Source organism: Notechis scutatus, chromosome 2, assembly GCF_049901735.1.
Source record: "Notechis scutatus isolate UNSWTSFEM ecotype Mainland chromosome 2, rNotScu1.2, whole genome shotgun sequence".
Classification (NCBI taxonomy): Eukaryota; Metazoa; Chordata; class Lepidosauria; order Squamata; family Elapidae; genus Notechis; species Notechis scutatus.
In genome coordinates this window covers 24,963,229-24,988,174 of record NC_142010.1, presented here as the reverse complement: position 1 = coordinate 24,988,174, position 24,946 = coordinate 24,963,229, and the positions used below count along the sequence as shown (strand labels likewise).

Below are 24,946 nucleotides of genomic sequence, written 5' to 3'. Positions count from 1 at the left end.
TTTTTAAAATGGACAGTTCAATTTTGATGTTGCATTAGATAAACAATGGATTAGTTAGGTAGGTAAATAGATGATGATTTTGTTCGTTATGAAGAAAATTTATATAACTCATGGTGATTGGGTAGCTGATGGAAGTAAAATTCCAAATACAAAACCCTCCTGTGATAAGTCAAGCCATTTGATGGGCTTCATACCACCCCGGGGTCCCCAGTCTTACTGGCAAAACCATATCCATGGACTTCATAAAGATTTATCAAAGGGAGAGGTAGTCTTACCTTTCCAAGGATGAGGCAGCCACTACAGAGAGGACCCTTCTTTGTCCCACTAGGCCTACTTAAAGAGTATCTATAACACCCCCTGCCTTTCCACTCTGGTGGGTGTGTTCGGTAGATGTAAATGGGAAAAGATGGTCTTTGAAATCACCTGCCTCCAGGCCATCTAAGATTTTAAAGGTGACAACCAGCGCCTTGAAATGGACCTGGAAGCAAATCGGCAACTAATGCAGCTCCTGCCAGAGATGTGATCCATGCAAATCCTGACTTGCAAAAAAAACATGTGGGCTGTGTATTTTGAACCAAATGGAAGCTTCTGGATATTTTTAAAGGGCACCCCCCCAGATACTTCACATATATATAAAAATATAGGACAAGTGCAAAGCAGGTTGACATATATATTTATTCCCATTCTTGCATGGGAAATAATGTGTCAATGCTAAGAACAGGCCCAGGGCATAGCCAAATGAGTAAAAGAAGTAACTTTATTGATGGATCATGTCAGATAAAGGTAATATTGTGTGTGGGGGGGGGTTCCTCTCAGCTGTTCCTGTAGAGATCAAAGCCCATCTTGGTGCAACGTTTCTTCGTGGAGATGCTGCAAGATTCAGCTGAAGGGTCTTTTATGTCTAAAACAACAAATGTGTCATAAATCAATTACGCAGATTTATGTACAAATAGATACAGAATACAAGAAGTAAGTATTTTCTTTCTTTTGAATTTCCAGACAGAATGCTGGCCCTGTTGAGGTGTTTCAACCTTCTTTATATCTCAGACATTTCATGTTTTAAAAGTATTATTTTGTCCACTTGTTTGCAAATCAAAGCTTTTTACATGTGTGGTGCTGGACTGTTGCATGCTTCTGTGTGTGTGTAACATGTGCTATGTAGCAATAGTAATAGTACTTAGACTTATATACCACTTCACAGTGCTTTACAGCCCTCTCTAAGCAATTTTACAGAGTCAGCCTAGTCAGCCTATTGCCCCCCCAAACAATCTGGGTCCTCATTTTACTGACCTCGGAAGGATGGAAGGCTGAGTCAACCCTGAGCCTAATGAGATTTGAACTGCCAAATTTTGCAGGCAGCCGGCAGTCAGCAGAAGTAGCCTGCAGTACTGCACTCTAACCACTGCGCTACCGCAGCATGTAAAGTAATGGGAGATGGAACAAACTGACAAAGATTCTTCTACCTTTTTCAACACAACAGAAACTGTGGCACCCAGGGAAATGTAAAGAAGGTAGGTTCAAAAGAAAAAGAAAAGAAGTACTTCTCAATGTAAAGCACCTTAAACTAGGAGGCTCTCCGCCTCCTAAAGTAGTGATGGCTCTCCTGTCCTTTGGGAGATGCTGTTGTATTCATTATCTACCTGTAGCTTTCACTTAATTATCTGGTGGACCCAACTGCGAAGTTGGAGGTGTTCTTATAAAGGACATATTCCATAGAAATAAGAAATGATTTGTCTACGCACCATGAAAGAGGTGCAGAATAAATTAGCTTCCAGCAGGAGTATTTTATACAGGGAGTCCTCAACTTACAAACGTATGTTTAGCAACTGTTCAAAGTTACAGCAGCATTGAAAAATGAGATTTATGACTAGCACTTACATTTATGACTCATAGCAGCCCCAACATTCAGGCATTCGCAAATGGCATGATTGCAGCATCACCAGATTATGTGATCTGTGATCTCCATTTACCACCTTCCCAGTCAGTTTCTGACAAGCAAAGTCAATGGAGGAAGCTACTTAATGACCACATAGTTCACTGGAGAAGTGCAGTAATTCACTTAACAACCAAAAGACTGTAGAATCTAATGTGACTCAACAACTACCTGACTTAGCCACAGAAATTCTGATCCCAATTGTGATTGTAAATTAAGGACTACCTGTATTGTAAGTGCCAGATGCTACTGTTCAAAGGAATTGTCATGCCCCTGGTGGAGACTGACTCTGAGGGAGAGGAGGAACAGCCGACAGGGAGTGGAAGTGTGACTCCGGAGGTTGTGGTGGAGGCTGGGGAAGGGCAGAGGCCGGCTGAGCAGTCAGAGGAGGACCCAGGCCTATCCCCTCTCCATCCTAGGGCACGCAGGGAGGAGGGGATAAGGGAGAGATGTGGTCTACTCGGGAGGAGAGGGCCTTGATCCTCTTCATGGGCTGCAGCTGTGACAACTGACTAAGAGGACGGACATGCGTACGGGCGAGTGCTGGAAACAAAGCGTGTAAATATCTCTAGTTTGTAGTTCTTCTCTGAGTTTGACGTCCTTCCCGGTGTATGTTATCTGTGGACATCCTCCAGCCCTTGTCTTGCCTGGCTTGTGTTTTTTCCTTCTTCGTGTAACTGTTTGTGTGGGAGTATTTTTTGTCTTCCGTCAAAGATATTCGTAACTTGGAAGCAAAGTGAAGGAATAAAAGGGGCTTCACCTGTTTTCTGTGACTGTGTTTGTTTTGTATCCCACCCTGGGTCATCACAGGAACATATATTTCTGTAAACATGTAGATAACATCTATTTGATTAATTCCGGGAGTTACTATTTTAAAATTAAACCTTGGTTAACCAAACCAAAGAAGACAGTCGCGAGGACTGGAAATTCCCCATTGCACGGCTAGAGGCACAGAAATTAAGGGGAAGATCCAAAGATTTCATGAAGAAGACAATTTTAAAGAGAGATGGAAGGGGAAAAGCATACTGGAAAGCAATTCCAAGCATAAGGGACAGCAGGAAACTTGTTGAGAAAGTCATCTTTGTGAAGCTTAACTATGACAATAGCTGGGCTTGCCATTCAAAACTGTTCAGAAACTTAAGCTAGCATGGAATGTAAGGATTTAATTATAATTGGACAAAACATTATTATTCATCCTCACTTCATTCAAACCTTTTTAGTCCCAGTTTAACACTTTTTATCTATGTGATCTGAAAAATAGGAAAAACACTTCTGCTAGCTATTTGTGCCTTACACTTTCTTACACACAAGCCCATCTTTCTGTCTCTCTACCTATCTCTGCCATGCAAAAAGTAGACAGAAGGAGATATGATTCAAAAGAGATCCTTTTGGCCAAAGTTAGGATTGAAATCATCAATCAATGCCCAGCTGTCACAATCATCCTGTGATTGAATCAGTTTAGAATTTTTATTTTTATTTTCCTGGTCTTTTGCTGGATCGGAGAGGGAGGGAGGGAGGGAGGGAGGGGGGGGGAGAGAGAGAGAGAGAGAGAGAGAGAGAGAGAGAAGCATGCACAAACTTAAAGCCCCCAAAATTAATATTAAATTTTCCTAAAAACAATTTTAAATAGCAACCCCATTTTTTAAAATGTGACCACAATTACTGTGCATGTTTGAAGAAGTGAGGAAGATGAGAAAAATTAACAATATTTTAATTTTATCCATAAATAAAATAAACATGATCACATTTAGTACATATTACAGTGATTGAAATTAATACAAATGTAAACATGGTAAAAAATTATTTCATATAACAACTCTAAAATACATTAGATCACGTAAAAAATACATCTCCATACTTGTGTTTAAAATACTAGAGGAAAGTGCTTTTTTAAAGATATTGCCATTTAATATTAATCCAGAGCATCAAGTTTACTTAAATGAAAATAATTCCTAGCACATTTGAGTTCTTTCTATTACAACGTACCTCTGGTTGAGATTTAAAATTAACTCCGTTTGAGTTGCTCTATTACATTATTTCTCAAGTCCTGCAAGCAATTTATTCTAACCCTTGTCATACATTGACATTCCATGACCATGCTATATGCACTGTATCTATGAAATTGAACCTGGGTATTTTGTTACCAAAAGATGCACTTCAGTTGCAATGTTGCCTATTCTGAAAAAAAAAAGCTAATTTAGCATAATGACACTTACAGTAAACGAATGCACTGGGATGTATTTGATTTTGTATTTCGGGAGCAGACAATCTTTTCAGGCTAGTGGATTTATTGGCAATTTCAACAGTATTGCAGATGATTTCATAGAATGACTGCATGGATGGCTGTTATGGTGGAGAGTTCTATCTGTTTCCCACTGCACATTCCAACTTCAAGATAGCAATAGCACTTAAGACTTACATGCCACCTCATAGTGCTTTACAGCCCTCTCTAAGCAGTTTACAGAGTCAGCATATTGCCCCCCAACAATCTGGGTCCTCATTTTACTGACCTCAGAAGAATGGAAGGCTGAGTCAGGATCAAATTGCTGGCAGTTGGCAGAGTTAGCCTGCAATATTGCATTCCAACCACTGTATCACCACGGCTCTTATCATTCCAGTAAATTTATGGCAGGTTGTTTTTTGTTTTGTTTTGTATTAGTTAATCTTTTTTCAGGGCAAAGGTTTAACTAAGCACCTAACTAATATAATTATCATTTTTGAAGAATACCTATGTTAGCTTATTTGGAGCTTGGAATATATTAGAATCTGCAGCATGTCTTTTAGAAACAGCACTTAGACTTATATACCACTTTACAGTGCTTCACAGCCCTCTCTAAGCGGTTTACAGAGTCAGTATATTGACCCCAACAATCTGGGTCCTCATTTTACCAACCATGGAAGAGTGGAAGTCTGAGTCAACCTTGAGCCGGTGAGACTCGAACTGCCAAATTGCAGTCAGCCAGCAGTCAGCCAGAAGTAGCCTGCAATACTGCACTCTAACCACTGCGCCCCCACAGCTTTTACTGCATTTCAATTTCAGTAATGATGTACAGACTCTGGCAAACACCAAAGCCACTGAGAATTAACATCCTTTGGCGCTCCTCAAATACTCCTCCGCCTTTCCTATAATTTATTTCCATTAATTTCACAGCATTATTTTGTGTACCACAAGAGGAGCCTTTAAGTTCTGTAGGACCTGTAGACATACATACAAATCAATTCCATTGCTTCTCATTTTCTGACCATTAATCAACTCTAATAATAAAAGCTCCTGAGACTAGAGGCAAGTTTTCCCTTCTTGGGAACTACTTCTTCAAAAAAAAAAATAGTTTTGAATGATAAGGGTTGAGCCATTTTAAAGAAAGCACTTAATGTTTACATAGTAGAATAGCTTCCTGCAATTTAAAAAGAAACTATTGCATGTCCTATCCCTCTAAAAAAAATCTGTACTCTCTCTAGAAATGAAGTGGGGAAAAAAACATTTAAATTTTTACTTTACATGTATAGTTTTTCCAGAATTCATTGAAGTCGTACCATTATAAAGAAATACAAGTTATTATCAATGAGATCTATAATCTATAATGATTGAATATTACAACACTGAACTTTGATTTTATCGAACAAGTATGTCTCAATCATGCAATTTTGATAGGCACCAGTTTAAAAAAAGTGGTAGCAATTATTTTATCTCTTTGCTATTAAATCTGGAGCAAATTACTTCATACATTTTGTTACAATCTATGCGCTACTTGGTATTGTATTTTAAATCAGTGATAAACTCTTACATTTATTTGTTATTTTTAGTGCATATAATCCTAAATCATCAGTGAAAATAAGAAACACACCATTATTCTGTTATATACTTCTGGAAAGAGTGGAAAAAACGAATAGATTTAAATCTAGCAGTGCTACACTATCTTGCCTGTAGTTTTGAATTATAATCATATTTCAGATGATCAAAAAGATACTCATACTGACCACCCTTTCAGATGAAGAATTTAAATCTTTCCATTTTCCCACCAGAATTTTATTTAAAAATAATTGGAAGACATTACAATGCTACACACATGTTCAGTTTGCTTTGCAGTATGTTCATGTTTCCATTATCTTGACTGTCCTCCAGAAAGTAATTCTTCTCTAGCTTTCAAAATGTTCCTTTAATCGCTTGCAGAAATTCTTGCCTTCCTTAAACAATGCGAATTTTATTTGAAGAGCCAGATTATGTGAGGTAAGAAAATGTACTGCTCATTTCTTTACTTAGACCAGAGCAAGCCATTCCAGATGTTAGGGCAGTGTTAAGTTCATAAAACAGCATTTAAAAGAACTGGAAGAAGTTGTGTTGGCAACCAACCCTCATGAGGTTGTCCCTGGAAAGCAAGTAGGATACTACTAAGTATCTGTCTCCATTAGTGTATTAATTCTATGAGAACTTGGGATATTCCTCATCTCATGGTTTAAATATTAAACAATTATAATTGTGTATTATGCAGGGATCCCAAATTCCCCTCTTTTACTGAGAGGCCAGATGGTCTTCCTTATGTTCCTTGCTCATTAGTTCTACCTTAGTGCTTCCAGCCTCCTAGGCTGCAAGTTCATGATCAATCAAACCGAGGTGGTGCAAATTCAGGAGAGAATCAGCAATAATTCGTGCAGTCCTCTTCTGGTAGCCCCCAGATGTCACCATCAGGATAGGGATTCTGTGCTTTCGAGCAGCTCTGAACACAATTTCATCTCTTTCTATAATGCCCTGGAAATTTACAACGTCAGTTGAAGCAGCAAATATTGGATTTCCTAATAATCAATTGTACAGGTCACAGTTTTACAATACTGCATGTACTTTACACTGAACTCTTTTGTGAATTAAATATAACAGTTACTAGCTGTGATAACTTGTGCGTCATTTATCATTAATAAAAAACCTAGGGGCTGAATAACAGCCAGCCAAGGAAATAGTTGAAAATGAATTATTGAATTGCTGCATTCAGTGCATCAAAGTAAGTCCTTTCAGCAGCTACATGAGGTGCATTCTGACACAGTAAGGATGGATCACATCAGATCTGGCATGAAATGTTAAGCACTTTGTTTATTCTCTCTGTACCAAGCAGATCTCTGTACCAAGATCTCACTTCTTTGCAAAAAATTTATCTAACAGATAACAAATGCTAGCAGTGAAATTCTTTTTCCCCAGAACCATTCCAGGCAAAGCAGTAGGAAAATCACCAGAATTCTGAGAATAAAATCCAAGTTAAAGCATGCAGCAACACAAACCTAGTGCCTTTCTGTAACTCCTTAAACCAATTGCATTTTCCCCCAAGGCTATGTATATTAACTACAAAAGACAGGTGTGAATCCTGGAGAAAGACACAGCTGCTTTAAAGAGTTGCAGTCAAAGTACCTTCTTATGTTCCCATGCTCTTGTATTATTTTTGGAATAAAATTTGAGCACTACACAGTCCCAGTCAATAATTGAGGGGACATAGGGTATGTAGCACAAGTTAAAAACATTCAATAGTTGAGAGTAGAAACAAATAAAAGGAAATATTAAAAAATGAGATTAACTCAAGATGAAGTAGGGTTGTGCCAGGATATCAGAATAAATAATGAGGTGGGCGCCATAGCAACCAACGGAACAGCTTGCCTTCAGAAGCTGTGGGAGCTTCATCACTGGAGGCTTTCAAGAAGAGACTGGGCTGCCATTTGTTAGAAATGGTGTAGGGTCTCCCGTTTGGGCAGGGGGGTTGGATTAGATGACCTACAGGGTCCCTTCCAACTTTGTTAATCTAACCTAAAAAATATTTTGTGATCTACAAACCTCAGGTGAAATAGCTAAGCCTCCCAGAGGGTCGCCATCCAAAATATCAGTTCCAGCATTATAGATAATGATGTCTGGTCTCATTTCATTCAGTGCACCTTCCACATGAGTTTTTACTTTTTGAAGGTATTCAGTGTCTTCTGTACCCCAGTCCAATTCAACTCTCCGTTTTATGGCTCCTAATAATTACAAGGTTTATAAACAATTAAAAGGGGGTGGGAAGGATAAGGAATAAAGATAGAAAAATTAGCTTTTGATACATAGGATACATATCTTTTTAGATATATTTATGAGGAAACTGTTTAAAATAATGTAACTTTACAAATAAACATTAATGGTTTATTCTGTGAATAGGATTTTTTGGTTTTTTACTTTATTCATATATACTGTGGTGTAGGTTTCTAAACATTTACAGTGCAATCCTACAGAATTTACTTAGAAGTAACCCCCACAGATTGCAGTAAATTTTACTACCTACTTATAGGTTTGCAGTCTTAAATTATAATGATGCCTTTCATTCCTCAGGGAACAATATTAAAGTTTGAGTGTAAGAATTTAATGGTTACAAAGAAATTAGATTGTACCAATTAGATCATATCAATGTCAAAAACATTATCTACTTACGTTTAGCAAGTCCATCTCCTGGATAAATATACCTGTTGTAAACATCCATAATATATACTCTCCTGTCTTCCAAGAAGTCTCTTTCGTGTCCATTTCCCTACAAGTTAAAATAATAAAAAACCATTAATTAGGCCAAATCATTTCATCTTTGGTTCTCTTTTTAATATATGGGTTAAAAGAACTGCAAAGCAGTTTATGATAACAAAATGTGATTGTGTGGTAACATTACTGAAATCAAGATTAATTACAGCAAGTAGCTATTGTAGGATTCCTCTGAATAATTTTAATTCTAATAATTTTGAATTATTAGGCAATACTAGTTTGGCTTCTATGTTCAGGCCTGTAGACACATATAGCACACTTCCCAAATATGAATCTGGAAAAGCGTAGGGAACTACTGTTCTTCCATCCTAGATTTCTCCTTTTCACCTTTAAGACACTTTAATAAGATCATTTTTACTCAATGTCTGCAATTTTTAAGTTCCCTGGAGATGACAATTACTTATGGGTGGTCCTCACTTAACGATCGCTCACTCAGCAACTTTTCGAATTTGTGACTTTGGCGTTCCGACCATTCACAGCATCCTCGGGTCACATGATCACCATTTGCAACCTTTACTTTGCTTGTTTCTGACAAGCAAAATCAATGGGGAAGCTTGCAGGAGGTCGCCAACAGCAGCCACATGGTGTCCTTGCTTAACAACTAGTGATAATTTGCTTAATGGTGGCAACTGGGAGTGCCAGAACTGCCATCATTAAAAGACCTATCACATCACATTGTATTTTATGATCACACTGCTTATTAGCAACAGCAATTCTGGTCCCAACTGCCTAATTAACTGAGGACTATCTATACTGCATTAAATGTTACTTGTTAAGTTTTGCTTTGTAAAAATAATCCTTAAAAAAACCTTCCGGTTGAGCAATTAGTTTCTTTATGGTAGTATGTCTCAGGACATTTTAATTTCATCACTCACCTGATGTGCATCCAGGTCGATAATAGTTGCCCTTGAAACTCCTTCTACTCTTTCAAATAAAAACTGAGCAAAATAAATAAAAAATAGGAAAGATAATAAATTTCAAAATTAAAACATACATTTTGAACAAGCTATGATCCTGTTAAAGAATTATCTCATACAAGGCATATATTGTGGGCTATTTATTTTAACACCATAATACAGAATATCCATTTGAAAACACTGCCAACATTTCAAACCACTATATATACTTTTATATATACTTTCAAATACTTTGGCCACCAAATAAGAAGAGAGGATTCACCAGAAAAGATCCTGATGTTGGAAAAGATTGCAGGCAAAAGGGGAAGGAGATGGCAAAGGATGGGATGGTTAGACAGTGTCATCAATGGAGTGAACATGAATTTGGGCAAATTCTGGGAAACGGGAGGACAGGGGAGTGGAGGGGGGGGCTTGTGTGTTGTGGTCCATGGGGTTGCGAAGAGTCAGACACAACTTAGCAACTGAACAACGAAAGAGCAACAGCCATGACTTAACTGAGCAGGTTTAGTCATGGGTACTGCCTCAATCATCCCTGTTGAGTTTTTTGGGGTTTTTTAGTTTATAGTACAAAATTTTGTTGGATTCTGTACAGGATTTGGGAGGGGAGCTTTTGTGTTACTATCTCTGGCTCCTTCATTTACCAATAAAACCATTCAGTCTTAATCATAAGCACACGCAAAGACTTAACTCATGTTGCAAAATTTGGTTTCCATCACATTTGTTGGTCAACTTATGCTGGCTTAATTCATACACAATGCTAAACCAAAACCAAATTACACACTACAATTACTGAGTTCACGGTTATACTAAACCAAAACAAGCCAGGATCTATGAACAGTCAAATAAATATGTGATAATTGTATCAGATAATATTGCACGGAGAAATGAAGTATGTAAACATTAATTTAATCCTTGCGGAAAGATACATCCTTAGAGAAGGATTATCTTATTTCCTGATCTCCCCAAGATGAGGAAAAATTCCATAATTATTTTCATTATATGAATTATTAAGAACAAAATCAGTTATAGATTCCACAGATGTAAGACACAGTTTTACAGTTTCTACCAAGTACCAATTTTTTGCTTACCCTTATAGTCAATGTAATATCAGCATATGCACAGAAGCCTCCACCCCTATCACTTGAACAGTGATGGAAGCCACCACCTGAAAAGGGAAGTAGAAAATCTGAAGTGTATCTATATATCTACAACTATACACACACACACACACAAGATGGCTGTAAGCAGATAAGAGACAATGAGATTATAGTCTATAATTAGTTGTGATAAAGAAAGTAAATCTAGTCCTACTTACCAATATTAATTGCCCATCCTCGCTCAATAGCCAGTTTCCCTGCCTTAAGATAAAGAGACAAAAAAAGAATTAGCTTAGGAGAAGTAGAGTCCCAAATAATTCTGCAAATGTTTAAGCACTGATATGAAATTAAACCTTTGCTATTTACTCAACCAGAATGCAAGGGATTTTGAATTTCAAAGTGAAATTTCTATTAACCTTTTTTTGGAAGAAGTTGAGAGATTTTTAAGGACTCAATGGGTGCCTTAAGCTTTTACAAGATTTAAGATGTCATTCCGTTTAATAAAGCCATCTCAAACACCCCCAAATATTAAAAAGGAGACAATATTTTTGGCCACCCCCACTGGACGAAGCTCTGAGGGCCATAACAGGTCTCTTTTCACACTTCTTTGATGCCTTATATATTAAAACTGATCCAGTATGCTCACACCTTTGATTCAATTTTGATTCTAGGCAATTGCCTGGAAAGTCCCTGCAGTTTTCTTGGCCACCTTACGCTTACTTGTGCCTTGTCACCATGCGATGATAGTCTACCATGAACACAGAGGAGGGTGGTTGAGAGAGGGAATACTTGGGGAAAAACAAAAGTAAATGCTGTATCTCCTCTAGATGCTGCCTCAAGGTCACCCAGCTAGGAAAAGAAGGCAGCTGCATATACCAACCTACACTTGAATTGACCATTTTCAAAACATCTGGATCTGATTGGTCATGGGGAGAGGGGGTGTCAGCAATGTGAAGCAGTTAAGGGAGGGAGAAGTGGAACTTAGGGATTTTGGCACATGAGCTTCAGTTCTGGCTATGCACTACTATAATACACTTCACTTCTGATAACACTATACCTTTCTCAGCAATTGGAGCCTAAGATCATTTCTATTTAGAGGTTTAAGTAGTGGCAGGTCTAATGATTCAATAACATATAGATTTGAAGCCTGAAATATTTTTATTAGGAATGGTATCTGAAGATTACAGTATAGAAAAAAACATACTTAATTATACATGTATTAACAACAGCCAGAATTGTATTTGCTCAAAATTGGAAAAGTGATAAGATACCGATAGAGAGAAAAATAATTGAAAAAATATTTGAATGTGCATAAATGAAGAGATTAACATTAGAAATTAAAAGAAAAATCTGAATATTACATGGTATGGGACTTGTTTTATAAATGACTAGAAAATAAAATTAATTAAAAGGAATTAGACGTAATTACAAAGCAATAAGAGAAACTAGATATACTGAATATTATATGTATGTATGTATGTATGTATGTATGTATGTATGTATGGCATTCAGCTTTGTTCGGGTATTTTCCCACGTCATTGTAGTTGTGCTTTTAAAGTTGTAGCAACGTTTTGGCAGAATCTCATCTGCCATCATCAGGCTTCTGTATAGTGTTCATCTGTGAGTCAGACTTTTACAGTGGTTTCAGATTTAAATTTGGGGCAGCCTATTGCTGTGCCAGAATGGTTTTTTCTTCATCCTGATTGGTTGGGAGTCTTGGTCTGTGTTTATTGGTCTTGGAGTTTGCTGTGTTCTGCTTGATTGGTGTTTCTAATATTTTCTGTCTGTTTTTTGGCTCTTTTTGTATCTTGATTGGCTGGCAACATTGTGTTACTTTATTGGAGGCCTTTAGTGCAGCTTGGCTCCGGGTAAATGGACGGCTATCATTAGTTAGGAAGCTAGGTTTCATCTGGGTGCCTGGTTGGGGTGTGTTTGAGCTGGAGGTATCAGGGGGGATCTGTTTGTGCCCAGGTGTTTGCCTGACTTGTGGTGTGGAGATTTTTTTGTTTGTGAGTGCAGGCTTCCAAATGATTGACAGTCTGGTGGAATCATCTCTTCTATTCATGCTTTCTGATCTTTTTTCAATCTCTATGGCTTCTCTGATTATTCTGTGGCTGGGGTTTTCTATAGTGGCTAGGGTTTTGGTGCCATTGAAGTTGATGCTATGACCTGTGGCTTCCATGTGTTGGACTAGTGAGGAAGTGTGTTCCAGCTTTTTGACTGCATTTTTGTGTTCATCCAGGCGGGTACTTATTCTTCTATTGGTCTGTCCAATGTATGTGGCCGGGCATGATGCACAGGGACTTCGTATATGCCTTGGTTTTCCAGGTCAATTTTATCTTTGGGGTTTCTAAGGATGGCTGCTATTTTTCTGTCTGTTTTGAAGGCAGTCTTGATGTGATGTCTGTGTAGTATCTTACTAATTTTCTCTGTAGTACCTCTTATGTAGGGCAGGACAGCTGTTCCATAGGTCTGTTCATCTTCTGGGTCTCTATTATGTCTCAGTGTGTTTTTGTGGATCAAGCCGGTGATTTTGCTTTTGTGGAAGCCGTTGGCTGTCAGTACTTTAGTCAGGGTGCATAGTTCAGTCTTAATGTGTGTCTTGTCTGCCAGGCGTTTGGTTCTAGTAATTAGTGTTTTAGCCACGGAGTTTATCTGTGCTGGGTGGTGGTGGGATTGGGCGTTGAGGTAGCGGTTAGTCTGTGTTTTCTTCTGGTATACGGTGTGTCCTAGTGTGCCATCTGTTTTTTTGTAGATTAGTACATCTAGGAATGGTAGTTGTTTGTTTGTTTCTGTTTCCATGGTGAACTTGATTTTGGGGTGTGTGCTGTTTAGGTGTGTTAGGAAATTGTTTAGGTTTTCTTTTCCATGGGGCCAAATCACAAATGGGTCATCGATGTATCTTAACCATAGTTTGGGTTTGTGGATGGCATTGGCCAGGGCTCTGGATTCAAATTCTTCCATGAACAGGTTTGCAATGACGGGTGACAGTGGTGATCCCATAGGGGCTCCTTCAATTTGTTTGTATCTTTGTCCTTTGTATATGAAATATGTGTTGGTTAAGCAGTGTTCTGTTAGTTCCATGAGATGTTTAAATAAATACCAACCAGCTAAACAAACAACTACCATTCCTAGATGATATATATATGGGAATGTGATTATTATTATACTGTTATACTGTTAAGAAGAATATTATTAGTAATTGTTAAGCACATGAAATATGTACTAATCCACACACGATTGAAATCGAATGGATTTATTGTATGTTAAAAATTTAAAAAAAAATTTAAAAAAAGTAGTGGCAGATCTGACAGTCTCCCAGTCTCTAACATGATACCACTATACCAAAATTATTTATCAAATTTATATGGTCACCCATCTCACCCAGGACAACTCTGGTACAGATAAAACTCCATATACAAAACAAACATAAATAAATATCACTTTAAAAAGTAAATATTATAAAAAAAGAGAGAGATACAAACCCTAGATGCAGAGAGGATAAGAAAAGCCAGCTCAGCAATGGAACGATCTAAATATGATCCCAGTAACCTGGGAGCCCCGGACTTGATAACATAAACAGGTCTTGAGCACCTTCCTGAATGTTAAAAGGGATGGAGCTAATCTAATTTTGGCTGTGTCATAAGGCAGGTGTCACGGCAGAGAAGGCATGTCTACTGGGACTCGCCAAACACAGGTCTTTAGCTGCTGGTACCCACGGTGTGCCTTTTCTACCTAAACTAATTAATCTGATCTGATATAATCTAATCCAAGTATAATCCTATGCTCATTTAGTTTCCTTGTGAATTATGGCTATCTCCGTGCTCTTAATCTTGGAAGGGTTACCAAAACGATGTTTCTATCTTATTTAGAACTACATAGCAATTTGGACTTTCACAATATCAAACCTGCAGAAATTATTAGGGAAACACTACTAGATAAAGTGACAAATGTAACAGCATGCTTCTGGTATCTGCTATTAAAAAAAAGATCAGGTAGTAGATGAAATTTGGAGAGCCACTAGCAATCAGAATTTTAAAATGGTTGCATTTACATGATGCACTGAATAAGAAATAATTCATATCAAATTCAGCTGTTGTTCACTTCTGGTTCAATGGGTCATGCAAAATCAGGAAAGCTGGATTAAGTTGAGAAAACAATGATAAAGTTACTGGTGGGTCACTCTGCCATGTGAATGCAGTATCAGCTGACATGGGACAAGATCTGAGTTTTATAAGCGTTTCTTTCATCAAGTCGATCATTTCCTTCTTATTGCTTAGAGTCCTCAGACCAATGTGCAGATTTATTCAGCCTTACAAACCAAGCAAGACATGCTTACCATTATCGTTCCTCCTGTTTGGGTTCTCAGAGGCCTGAGCACTTTCCTCTGAACAAGGAAATTTGGCATAAAAAGGACTGGAGGGATTTCTGTAATCGTAGCCACTGCAAATGACCACTAGAAGAGAAGCAGGAAAAATATATATCCAAATCTGATTCAAGATTAATTTTTGTCAATACATTTATGCATTTATCCAAGTCCCACTTATTCAAGTCAATGGGATTTATCCACAATCAGCATTCGTAGGATGAGAGCCTGCATACATGATCCCTTTACAACACGGGTGTCAAACTTGATCACGTCACATGACATATCATGACCTATCGCCTTTGCGGAGTGGGCATGGCTTACATATAACGCATCTGGCCTGCAGGCCACCAGATTGACAGGCCTGCTTACAACATACATTAAATGTACTGACTCCAAGTAAGTCCAATCCAGTCAAACTGGGATAACTCAATAAGAATGGCTAGTAAATCAACTGTAACATTATTACTATAGCTATATTTATTTTTATTTTATTTATTTTGTCAAACGATTATAAGATAACAGGTATAAGTATAAACATAGTTATGAATACATGAAATATATGCAAAGGAAAAGCATTTATTTATTTATTTCAACGAAGTAGATCACCACAAAAAAAAAAAACATTCTTACAGCGACGTAAAATGTTGATGAACAAACAAGAAAAGTGGATTAAGGCTGGATTCTTGAGCTGCCTGCGAAGATGACTTAAGTTCCTGACTTTCCTCAGCCATCCTTCCCCTTACAAGGTAGTCCTCAACTTACGACCAGTCACTAAGTTACATCCTACCTGAAAAAGGGGATGTAACCCTCCCTTTTCTGCAAAATCACACCTACAGTGGACAATGGGTTTATACTTATGACCACTGCATTTGCTGAACGAATGCCACGCTCACTTAACTAAAATCCCACAAATATGTGGCCAACCCCTTTTACCACTCTAACAACCATAATGGAGGGCTCCATTACAGTCATAACTCAAGGACAGCCTGTAGTAATGTCTGTCTAAAAATCCTTGTCTGATTTGAGATAATTCCCCCTTTTTTTCCTGCATCTCCCCCTTGTTGCAGAGGGCCCCCATATAATCTAGAGCCACATCGAGCAGATAAGCATCCAAGAAGCCACACAAGAAGAGGAAAAGGAAGAGGAAAAAAACCCACCAGTTCAGCTGCCTTCTGCTTATTCAATCACCTGACACAGCCCACAACTATATTATGTAATTTTTTTTTCATGCAGACAGACCATTTAGCTTAGAACAATGTTTGTTACGCCTTAATATCCAATGTCCTTATGCCCAACTACAATAAAATAATTCAAGAACTGAGTTTAACTAGCGAAGAAAAATATTAACAGCAAGAACCTTCTGCAAAGACACTGAGTTACTGAGCAGTAATGAATAATGACAATGATTTCAATTGCTGGATGGAGCTAATGTAGCAAACAGCACAACTGAAAGGACAAGGTAACAAATACCAGTAACTCAGCTGCATTTTAAAGATAGGGCACTTCTCACTGTACGGCAAAAGCACAATGTGATCTAGAATACCCCTTCAAAAGTTTCCAATATATATATGCTTCTGTAAGCAATGCAAAACAAGTTAAACAGTATTCAAACATCTTGCATAACTTGTAACCAAAATTAATCTGCAAACTCTGCCATTCATCATTGCCTGAAGTGTGATATGAAGCACTACATAGGTCTCTTGCCAATTCTGCTCTGCAAAAATGTTCTGAAGTTGCATGCGCATCTACAATTTATCAAGAGTTTTAAGAGGGGTAGTACATGCATGTTACTTGCTGCCTTTCTATTTCTAGCCCCTAAGAAGATCAGAGTCTGAGAACTGGAAAGAAAATACTTTTGTTGTAGTTATCTCTATTTCTTTTAAGGTAATTTAAAATTGCCATGGTTTTTTATGCATGTAAGAGTGTACATATGTAAGAGATTCTCTCTGTGTGTGTGTGAGAGAGAGAAAGAGAGAGAGGGAGGGAGGGAGGGAAAGAGAAAGAAACAAAGAGAGAGAGAGGGAGGGAGAGAAAGAGAAAGAGAAAGAGAAAGAGAGAGAGAGAGAGAGAGAGAGAGAGAGAGAGAGAGAGAGAGAGATGCAAATATGTCAGGGAGGAGAGATTTTTTAAAAAGTTTCATTGAAGAAGATGACACCATACCTTTAATCGATTCAAGTAATGTCTTGTGTGAACTACTAAAAGATCCTCTTCGGTTGCCTCTTGAGCCTGTACAATCAAGTCATCTGTAATTAACTTTGCTTCTGAATTTAAAAAACAAAAATGGGGAAGGGTTAATAAATGATACAACAAATAAGATTCACTTCTCAAACTTTAAAAGCCAAGCCGTACTAATTTTTTTAAAAAATTTTAGGTAAGAAAACATGTGCTGGATCAGATAAAAAAACCTGCCTAACCACGGGTGTTTCTGTATTTTCAGGTTTCCATGTGCTATTCAAAAAGCTTGATTTTATCCTTGAAAGCTCATTATTACTCGATTCCCAGGCACTTTCAGGGCCATCTCTCCCATATGGAACGTGTGTGACTTGCATTCTCCCCATGAAGGGGATGCCTCAGATCCTCCCCCCATTAGTTTTGGGGAGAGGGGGACCAAAGGTAGGCATTGGTTGCCTCTGTCTTCTTGAACACTCCCCTTCCAGGGATCCCTATGACTCCCACCTGCAATTATATTCAGGAAGGCTGATTCTTCGCGTCTTACATGGCTCACCTGCTACCCTTGTAGGATGGGGCCTATTTGGGTGTATTTAATTAGCGAATGTCTTTTTAATTCATGATTTTATGACACTGTGCTTTTATACTTTCACTGCTGTGAATCATCAAGAGTCATTCTGAAGTTGGCAGTACAAATCAATAGATCAATCTACAAATTAAGTGCTTGAGGGATGTGTTTTTCGCTACAGCCCTTGCCCACTGAGTCTACGGGAGAGAAATGAGGTCATCTATTAAGCATGGGTTGACCTTCAGGCCAGGGAAACGGAAGATCCTGCCAATACAATGACTCCAATGTCCTGCCAGCTCGGTTTTTGGCTGTTCTAAGGTTGGAATTCTCCTGGCAGCACATTTCTGCAGCTTCCCAGAGAATGTTTAGGAGGTTAGGGATCCTTCTCCAAGGGCAGCTCTGAGATTCTGCCAAAGGAGACGATCTCTAATGAATCCTATCGTTCCTAAATATCATAATTTAAATGCATACCACAGATTTCCCCAGACAAATATCTCAACACTTTTATCCCAGACAATGATGCCTATAGCTGGCTAGGGAAGAAAGAAGCGGTAGTCTAACTTATTTGGGAGATCATGGAACAATAGAAGGAAATGTAGAGAGTATGATTTTAGGATTTGTTGGAACAATTTTAGTCTCAGGCCTTCATACAATTTCTGTTCAGTGCCATGTTTGGCAACTAAGTTGACTGATAAGCTAATTTAGGGACCAGGTTTTCTTATTTAAAAGCTGTGTTCATGTAAAACATAGTTGCTATGTTCACATGATGCACTAATCCCAAATAAATAAACCATATTATGATTTAATGTGAACGGGTTACTTAAAGCAACATCTGGATTCCCATTAACACTCTACATCACAATCTCCCAATTCCATTTAGTCTAGCCTGGTGTATTGCGAGTACCTAGCCAGATTTTTGGTGGCGAGTATCAAGGTTCCAGGATCCAGTCTTTTGATCAGACCAGCATTTATAAACTGGATTGGCTGAAAAGCAACTGACAGCATATCATGGTTATAATGAATATATCATTTCTTCACAGTAAATTGGATGAATGCCACTCAAACACAGCCTCAGAAAGTTTCTATTGTTCCTCCTGCTCTACTTTCCCTCATGAATGCCACAGAAGCAAGCAGAAATATGTGCACAGCCTGCAAATATATATTCCCTACCTCTTTTTTGCAAAACATTCTGAACTCATTATTATGTAACTATTGTACAACTGAAGTAATCTAAAATTCTAAAAAATTAATAAATGCAAATCTATTTTGGTATTTAAACAGAATGGCCATCTGTTAGAAACATAAGAGTTGATTTCTATACCGGGGAGAGGATGAAATTCCCATGCGATTACAGGTAGTCCTTGAGTTATGATCACAGTCAAGCCCAAAATTTCTGTTTCTAAGCAAGACAATTGAGTTTTGATCCATTTTACATTCTTTCCTGCGACAACTGTTAAGTGAATCACTGTAGTTAAGTTAGTAACATGGTTCTTAAGTGAATCTGGCTTCCCCACTGACTCAAAAAAGATGCTGAGGCTCTAGAAAAAGTATAGAGAAGAGCAACCAGGATGATTAGGGGACTGGAGACTAAAACATAAGAAGAACGGTTACAGGAACTGGCCTTGGCTAGTCTAGTAAAGAGAAGGACCAGGGGAGACATGATAGCAGTCTTCCAATACTTGAGGGGCTGCCACAGAGAGGAAGGGGTCAAGCTATTTTCTAAAGCACCTCTAGGCCAGACAAGGAATAATGGATGGAAACTGAACAAGGAGAGATTTAACCTGGAAACAAGGAGAAACTTTCTGACAGTGAGAACAATCAACCAATGGAACTGCTTGCCTTCAAAGTTGTGGGAGCTTCATCACTGGAGGCCTTCAAGAAGAGACTGGACTGCCCTCTGTCAGAAATGGTATAGGGTCTCTTGCTTGGGCAGGGGGTTGGACTAGATGATCTACAAGGTCCCTTCCAACTCTGATTATCTGTTATCTGACTTCGCTTGTCAGAAGGGCCCAAAAGGTGATCATGGGACTTCTGGACACTGCAACTGTCATACATACCAGTTAACCAAATTTTGATCCTGTGACGACGTGGAATGCTGCAATGGCCTTCAGTGTGAAAAACAGTCATAGGTGACCTTTTTCAATGCTGTTGTAATTTTGAACTGTCACTAAATGAATGTCTGTACTGTCTGTATATCATACAATCTAGATGTGAAGATATTCTATTTTCTAATTTGAAAATATCTGATATAAAAATTATTACTTTTCTGTTTGCTTTTTTGCAAGCTGACCTCTCTAACAGAGGACTAGTTTAATTTCCAATAACATTTATATCACTATTTTGTTTTTATTACCTTTCAAGAAATGTATTATTTTCCCCCATTTTCCAGCATCAAATGGATGCAGTTTCTCCAGGCCCAGAAATGAAATGTTGTAATCTGGTGAATATACAATAGGCCAGCATGTGGATGGAGTATCTTGATATAGTTCTGTCCTATGAGGCCTTGAAAAAATAAATATGACATTAAGACATCCAAAATACTGATAGGTGAGAATAAACCACATTTCATACATATACTTCTGAATTAGATAACCACTTTGTTACATTTATTAAGAATGTCATTTATGTTCATCACTTTAATTTCCTTTAGAAATCAGCAGTGGTATTCCAAACAGCAGGAAAGATATAATGAGCCAAAATAATTAAATGCATTAAATTAATTTTATTAAGGTTAGGAGTCAAAAGGACAATATTTTAAGAAAATCTGATTTTAAAAATCTAAAATATACAGAATTGCTTTACAGCATTTCTAAAACTATTAAATTACCAAGTATTAAAACCAAAACAATAAATTACTTAATTTTAATTCAGTAGCATCTAAAATTTAGGATAGCAATAGCACTTAGACTTGTATACCATTTCACTTAAGTGACAGCTCTAAAATGACAAACATAAATACAGGTAGTTCTCAACTTATGATCATTTGTTTACTGACCATTTACAACAGCACTGAATGACTTTTGATGGGTCCTTGCCCTTGCAATTGCCACAACATACCCATGGTAGTGTGATCAAAATTGCTCTTGGCAATTAGGATATTTTTATGACAGTTGACAGCATCCGGGCTTCTGATGGCCCTGTACAACCTTCCCAGGCGGCTTCCAAAAAGCAAAGTCAATTGGGGCAGTCAGATTCATTTAACAACTGCCTGATTCACTTAGCAACCGTGGCAAAAAAAAGACATAAAATTGGGCATGGTTCATTTAACAACTGTCTTGCTTAGCAGTGGAAATTTTGGGTTCAGTTGTGGTTGTAACAACAAGGATATATAATTTCTTATATATTAATATAAGAAAATTGTTTGCATCAAACAGTGTCTTTTATTTCAATTGCTACGGAGTAAACATTTTACATACAATGAACAGTTGCAGGAACTGGGGAGGTCTAGTTTAAGGAAGAGAAGGACCAGGGGTGACATGTCAGTGGTATTCCAATACCTGAGGGGCTGTCACAGAGAAGAGGGGGGTCAACCTATTCTCCGAATCACTTGGACAAGAAGTAATGGGTGGAATCCCATCAAGGTGAGATCCAACCTAGAACTAAGGAGAAATTTCCTGACAGTGAAAATAATTAGTGAAAAAGCTTTCCTTTAAAAGTTGTGGATGCTTCATCACTGGAGGTTTTAAAGAAGAGATTGGACAACCATTTGCCTGAAACCTTAGGGTCTCTGACTTAGGAGACTAGAAGACGTCCCAGAACCCTCGCAACTCTCTTATTCTATGTTCTGTAACATTATACTCATCTGAACAGTTCACTTTCCCATTTTCTCTATGCCGTGCGCGTGCACGCAGGCACCCACGCAGACAGGTGTACACCTACACCTAACCCAGGAAAGTTGTGGGACGACAAGTCTGTATCGCCATTTTTGATAAACATTCTTGAGCCAAGACACCCCAACAACTACCTCCTAGGCGTCTGTATTCTCAAAACTAGCATGTTATGAGTAAGCCTCAGCCCGGGTGGTAAATGAGTTTCAGGACTCAAGATGCAGCCCGACCCCAGGGGAAACAAGTCGTCCCGAACCCAGCCATTGTGAGAACACGCAAATCCATCCCAGCAACCGCTCCGAGGAACGACGCGGGCGGGGACGACGCAGGACTCAGGGCTGTTTTCTTTCCTCCCACCTCCCGCAACATCGCAGCCTAATATGCCGCCCCTGCTTTAGCGTTGCCCCCGACTGGTAACCCCCGAACCCCGGGTCGGTGCAGCTCTGCAGCAGCAGCCGCTTCCCGTCCCCACGTCCCCCCCTCGAGAAGCAGCTCCTCCCCAGGGGACTCTCCCTCGGCGGGGAAGTCCCTGCACCGCCCCGTCTCCTGCAACTCACATGTTGCCCTAAAGCGAAGCTCCGTCCGAGCCCCCGACGTGTCGAAGTCCTGCCCGGGCTCTACTGAGCATGCCCGCTTGCTCTTGAGCACGCTCAGACTCTTCCAATGAGGCCACTTGCCCTTATCTGAGTCCTGCTTGCCCTGCGCTCGGCGTTCTTAAAAACCCAGGCGGGATATGACGTTCCGTTGTGGCGTAGCCGGCAGGTTGTATGAACCTGGAGTTACTGTTCGCTGAATCAGCCAAATTCGACTTAAGTTGGATAACTGAACTGAGGAAGTTGGCTTATTTACGTAGTCAACACTCTGATTATGCGCCATGGGGTCGTTTTCGATTTCTAGCGACTGCACAGATTTTCTCCGAGTTACGCTCTCTAGCTCTAAATAAATAATAAATCAATCCATCAAGTTAAGTATCCTCGAGGGCAACTTCTCGTTTGCCACAGACTGTTTTGCCCTTTCCTCTCATTTTAGTGCAATCTGGAATCCCTGAATTATAACAGGGTTCATTGTTTTTGTTTGTTTCTTTTTAAATTGGCATCCATATCCGAAATGGTATAGGGTCTCCTGCTTGAGCAGGGGGTTGGACTAGAAGACCTCCAAGGTCCCTTCCAACACTGGTATTTTCTTCAACTTCATCAAGGTACAATTAGTACACAGATGAGGACTAAAAATGGAATTGCACTTATCATACTGACCAATGGTGAGCCTATACTTATTCATTTCTAATCACTGCTGTTTTGACAAATATTAGGTGCAAAAAGGGCAACCAAAATATTAATAGATTGGAGTAGCATCCATTTAAACAAACATCTAAATACTGTAAACAGCAACTGAATCTCTAGGTTAGATCAAGGGAACATAAGATGAAACATGATAATATTTGGAACAATAGAACATTTAAGGTTTCTTTGTCATGCCCAATATTAGAATCCATCAAAGTCAGCTATCAAATGTAAAGCAATCTCCCACCTCCCCAAAAAAGAAAAAAATTGCCACAATATATAGATTGTGGAATTAGCTGCTGGCAGTTATCATAATGGTGGTCAGTGAGGAATAAACTTTTCAGTTTCATGAATGATCAGGCTATCAATGACTCCCAGTATTGATGGTTATTGATAGTTATGTTTTGATATATTGATAACTTCCAGTATTGATAACTACTTACTGTGTTGTGAATCACAGCTGCCTTCAATAATACAAGCTGCTGGGAAAGCAGCTGTTATCCTAGGCTTGTAAGCTTGAAAATACATCTAGCAGGTCACACTAGCAGATTCCTGGATAGAATGGTATGATTGGCTGATCTAGCCTGGTTGTATTTTCTTTAAAAGCACAAAATTAACAAGGTGAATAAAGACAATGACGTTTATGAAAACAGCATTAAATGCAGCATTTTAATCATGTGACCACAATTTATGACTATTTGGTCAGAAACTGGCAAAAAACACTGATGGGAATACAATGCTTAATGATTGCCATGTTCACTTTACACTTGTGGTATTTGCATAATGACTACTGCAAAAATAGTGGTAACAATCCAGTCCAATTATGTGGATATTTCAATGTAGAACTGTCATCACTTACAATGGAAAAGTCATGCTCCATTACAGTCAAAAGTGAAGGACTATTCTCCTTTATTGGAAGGACTACCTGCATTAAACTCAACCTTCCATGGTCTGTAAAATAAGGACCCACATTATTGGGGGCATTATGTTGATTCTGTGAACAGCTTAAAAGGGGCTATAAAGTGCTATTGCTATTAGCATTGATAGCAGTAGGACTATCTTTGAAGAGCACTTGCTGGAGTAGGCAGGCCACTGCCTTCTTGAAAACTAGTTACTGTGGTGCTGGCCTAGAAATCTGAAGGCTGAGTTCTAGATTGTTCTTAGCCATGAACATTGGGTGACCTTGGGCCAGTTACTCTCTCAAGTGGAGCCTACTTATAGGTTATACGGTAGTATGTACACTGCCTAGAATCACACTTGGGCTGCTATATAAGTTAGATAAATGTTTGCCACCCTGGGTTATATATTACAAAGGTAGAATAAAAACATAGTAATATAGGATGTTTTGTTTGGCTTTTTCAACTTTCTGGTCTAACCTAAAGTTATGGGATTACTTAGTAGTCTCCCAACCAAACACTTAAGCAGGTCTGGACCTCACTTAGTCCTCTCAACTCAGCATTTCAGAACAATCCATTCTTGCAGAAATATTATAGTTAAAGACTCATGCAGGTGGTAATATGCTCTTCTTTGTGAGGTATATTTTTCTGAATGAACAAGTTTGATAAACCCGGGGGAGTGGGGGGAGTTATTCTCAAAGAAGGTTTGTTTTGGAAGTTCCATCAGAAATAATTGTAGTTTATTAGTTGGCATCTAATCCCCCCATGGTCCTTTTTTAAAGAGAACCCCAAGGTACGACAACAGAGGCAATCTGGTTACAGTCGCGGTATCAACAGCCAAAATTAGCCACAGAAAAGTTTGAGACTTGAGCAGGAACAGCGCATTCCCGTGCATTAATATACTTCCATGAAGTTCTAAAAAGCACCATCTCCACTCGCCTTCATTCTTTCTTACACTCCCCCGATATTTTGTTTTCCTCAAATCCCTTCAAACGTGGAAACAAAAATACAGCCTTTCACCATGCACCGCGATTTTAAAGCTCTCGGCAACCCTGCTGTTACCTAAATATAGATCAAAGCCAGGCCGGATTCCACGCACGAACATTCCTAGAGTTTTCGAAAGTCAAAAGTTCGATAACAATTCGAAATCACAACCATCTTCATTTCCACGCTGGAGAAAGCCCAGTAGAGACCACATAATGTAGGGAAATGGGAAATAAACTCTCCAGGCAGCCCCCTCGCGTGAAAGATCCTGTTCACCTCGCAGGCCTGAGCATTTACCCCACGCGTGGACGGAGCTGTTTGGGAAACACTGGCCGCGACGCTTTCCTGTTCCTGTTTGCAGAAGCAGC

The 24,946-nt window shown here is 38.8% G+C and overlaps 1 protein-coding gene across 3 annotated transcripts; it reads right to left on the bottom strand.

The window, feature by feature from the left end:
• Positions 1-739: 739 nt before the first annotated feature.
• On the bottom strand, positions 740-24,934 carry HDAC11 (histone deacetylase 11). 3 transcript variants are annotated; one of them, XM_087953778.1, is made up of 12 exons: positions 23,142-23,295; positions 21,976-22,353; positions 19,945-20,093; positions 17,015-17,115; positions 14,825-14,941; positions 10,704-10,746; positions 10,477-10,553; positions 9,347-9,409; positions 8,370-8,466; positions 7,746-7,924; positions 6,495-6,680; positions 740-901 (listed from the first exon to the last, which is right to left on the bottom strand). In XM_087953778.1, coding segments are annotated over exons 2-11 (996 nt in total). In that variant the 5' UTR covers positions 21,978-22,353; positions 23,142-23,295; the 3' UTR covers positions 740-901; positions 6,495-6,512. The 3 variants fall into 3 exon arrangements, with proteins under 3 accessions (XP_087809904.1, XP_087809903.1, XP_087809905.1); XM_087953777.1 differs by lacking the exon at positions 740-901 and adding an exon at positions 24,750-24,934 and having other exon boundaries at positions 3,628-6,680; XM_087953779.1 differs by lacking the exons at positions 740-901; positions 6,495-6,680 and adding an exon at positions 6,997-7,284.
• Positions 24,935-24,946: the final 12 nt, after the last annotated feature.

What these genes read in the sequence shown, in the direction of transcription:
- HDAC11 (XM_087953777.1), bottom strand. An exon ending in ATTACTTGAATCGATTAAAG is followed by an intron (nt 14,942 to 17,014) that starts GTATGGTGTCAT and finishes CTTCTCTTCTAG; the next exon opens with TGGTCATTTGCAGTGGCTAC. An exon ending in AGGAGATGGACTTGCTAAAC is followed by an intron (nt 7,925 to 8,369) that starts GTAAGTAGATAA and finishes TGTAATTATTAG; the next exon opens with GAGCCATAAAACGGAGAGTT.